At 32.6% G+C, this 3,076-nt stretch overlaps 1 protein-coding gene across 1 annotated transcript in view; it reads right to left on the reverse strand.

The window, feature by feature from the left end:
- Positions 1-220: 220 nt before the first annotated feature.
- Positions 221-3,076, reverse strand: part of LOC106875084 (protocadherin gamma-A4) — a 132,975-nt gene continuing 130,119 nt past the window's right edge. Inside the window, exon 3 of the mRNA XM_014923055.2 lies at positions 221-494. Within this exon, the coding sequence (XP_014778541.1) occupies positions 456-494 (39 nt within the window). The 3' untranslated portion in view covers positions 221-455. The remainder of the gene's footprint in view (positions 495-3,076) is intronic.

Here is a 3,076-nt window from a genome sequence, read left to right on the forward strand (position 1 = left end):
TAATCAATAGAATTCCAAATTAGTTTGATTTTTCACGTTTTATTATTTGCAATTTTTACAATTTCACTATATTGAAATGAACTAGTACTTTCATACGTTCTACAATTGGCATGTTTTCAGTTGTGGAACACGACTGTCACTACATAAACCTGATGATTGCGTAACGCATGAAATATCAGTTTATTTCAATGTTGTAAACTTGTAAAGCGGCGAGCTAGCAGAAACGTTAGCACGCCGGGCGAAATGCTTAGCGGTATTTCGTCTGTCTTTATGTTCTAAGTTCATCGCTTGCAGTTTTTACAATGTCCATAAAAATTGAGCAGCAGTCACGATGTCGGCATTCTGATTGCCGGCGCGATTCATAATAATACAGGTAACACTTTTCCAATATTCAGATGGCTTCCAGTTACCCCAGACAGGTAACTTTTTCTCAACAGTTTTCATCATTACATTCTTCAAAATGTTGACTTTTCAATGAATACATCAAACTGTTCCTGAAAAAAAAAAGGTGACATAAAAAATCGTTAAATTTATACCGAACACTATATATATAGGGAGAGCAAATCCACTATTAGGCTAATTTGCCCAACCAAATCTGACTTGGGCAGGATTAGGAAGTCTATTATTGATAGAATTATCCCTTGTGTTAAAAGAAATGCGGACCTTCCACTTTGGATATCAATGGGGGACGCCATAACTTGGTTCTGCTCATTGAATAATAAAAAGAAAACTTACTTTACACAATTCGACATTAGTAATTGCTACCAATGTATTAAGCCGGACCTGCTTGATGAAGCAATCACTTTTGCAGAGAATTTTACACCATTAGAGAAAAATATTAATTTTACCGCAAAGAAAACACTAATATCTTTCAGAAATAGAATCCTAAACCCGATGTGACCTTCAAGACGACTTTGACGTTACAGTGAGAAGTTCGGACTCTGCCCAGGTCACTGATATTGTTGGCCTATTCTAACTTTCAAAAATTGAGGAAGAATTCCCTAATATCAGCAGAGGTTTGTATAGAGATGATGCGTTATTCGCTCTTTCCGACTCCTCTGCACAAGCAACTGATAGGGTAAAGAAAAGTTTAATAACAATTTCTAAGTCATATAACTTAGATATCATATTTGGAAATTTCACTAATTATGTTAACAGTTTAGACGTAACATTAAATTTAAATAATGACTTATTTTACCTTTACCATAAGCCTAATAAATCCATTAAGTATATCCACGCCTTATCAAATCACCCCCAAAGTGTTATTAATGGGGTAGTCAAAGGTGTGTCGATGAGAATCTCTAACTTATCTGTAAACGAAAAGATTTTTTATAACTTTGTACCCTTTTATAATACAGCATTGAAGGACAATGGATTCAATAGGAAGATATATTATATTATGAGTACAATATTTAAATATAAATTAGGTAAACGTTATCCAAATATTGCGAAATTAAACATCGACACATCTCACATGAACAACCCTACCCCCGAGCATAAGAACCGATACCATAATAGAAGAAACTATAATTCATTTAATTATAATAATAATTATTATACTGGGTAGAGTAGGAACAACTCGTTGAGGAAGCGGGAAATTATTTGGTTCACCCCTCCTTTACCCACCCAAGTCAGAAACCTCCCTAAATTATTTTTTAGGATTATTGACAGGGATTTCCCATTAGACCATAAATATCATTCCATCTTTAATAGCTCCTGCCTTAAAATATCGTACTCAACCACACCCGACCTTGGATCTATAATTGCGGCCAACAATAGATTTAAACTTAGAAATAATAGTATTGATAGAAATGACAATATAGCTGACCTTAATATGAAGAATAATAATAAGAATCCTGATATTAAAAATATAAAGGTGAAGCATGGAAATAAAAATGTAATTGCGGTAACCGGGAATTAAATGGATTCTGTTTAAGGAGAAATGTCATATATAAAGTTGAGGTTTCAACCCTTAGTGAATAAAAAAAAATGCACCTAGGAAGTACGACTGATTTTAAGACTAGATACAAGGCACATACAAATTCATTTACTAATCAAGAAACAAAAAATTCAACTGCAATAGCTACCCGCATTAATAAATTAAAAATGCGCAATAAAGAATTCAGTCTAGATTGGTCTATTATATCTAAAGCTGCATCATACAATACACACACCAGAAACTGTAAATTATGCAAAAAAAAGCGATCTGTAAACTCCGTGCTGAGCAAAAATTTTTACTTAACAAGATATCGGATGTCATTATTCTTTGTTGACATGAATATTTATCAACTTTTAAATTTTTTTCCAAAAACAATTAGTTTATATAATTTTAACCTAGTTACCCTTTATGTATTTGGACTCATCTTTAAACACTATTATCTATAGCTTCATAATTTATTTAAACATGTAATTTTAGTTTTGATTATACAATCCACCTGAACAGTATGTTCCAACATAGCATTCGATTTTTAAAAGTTCTTAAATTTCACATGTTGCTTAAAACTTTAAACTTTAAATAACGCTTTTATAAATCCTTTAGATTAACTCTGGTGAGAGAAATATAGATGATTGTTATGGTTGGAATCAAGTCACTCATACCAACCTATATCTTTTCGAAACGGCCGTCAGACTTTGCAGGTGCTCAAGATTCCTTTAAAAATCATTTTATACCAACTTTCTCATCTATTTGGATTACCGCTATACATGCACCATCCGCATATTTTAATATCATCATTGATTTTAATACGAACATACAACCTCACAAGTACATTTATATATTTTTATATTATATCTTGTGTATATGAATGCACCTATGTATGCTCTGGAGTATTCCGACACTTTGAAATATATTGAGTGAATATGAACACTGACCTTTGAAATTTGTTCTCTCTTTCTTGGTTATATAGGGAGAATTCACACAAAAAAAACTCCAACAGACGAAGACAGGTGGTGTAGACAACAAATAGATGTATTAGTTTAACGCTCGGGAAGTGAAAAAGTCTTTAATGTTTCGAGCCTACGCTCTTCCACAGAAAGGAACACAGAAAGAAACAAGAAGGGAAAATAAAGAATGTAT

This window comes from Octopus bimaculoides, chromosome 14 (genome assembly GCF_001194135.2).
Source record: "Octopus bimaculoides isolate UCB-OBI-ISO-001 chromosome 14, ASM119413v2, whole genome shotgun sequence".
NCBI classification, from domain to species: Eukaryota; Metazoa; Mollusca; class Cephalopoda; order Octopoda; family Octopodidae; genus Octopus; species Octopus bimaculoides.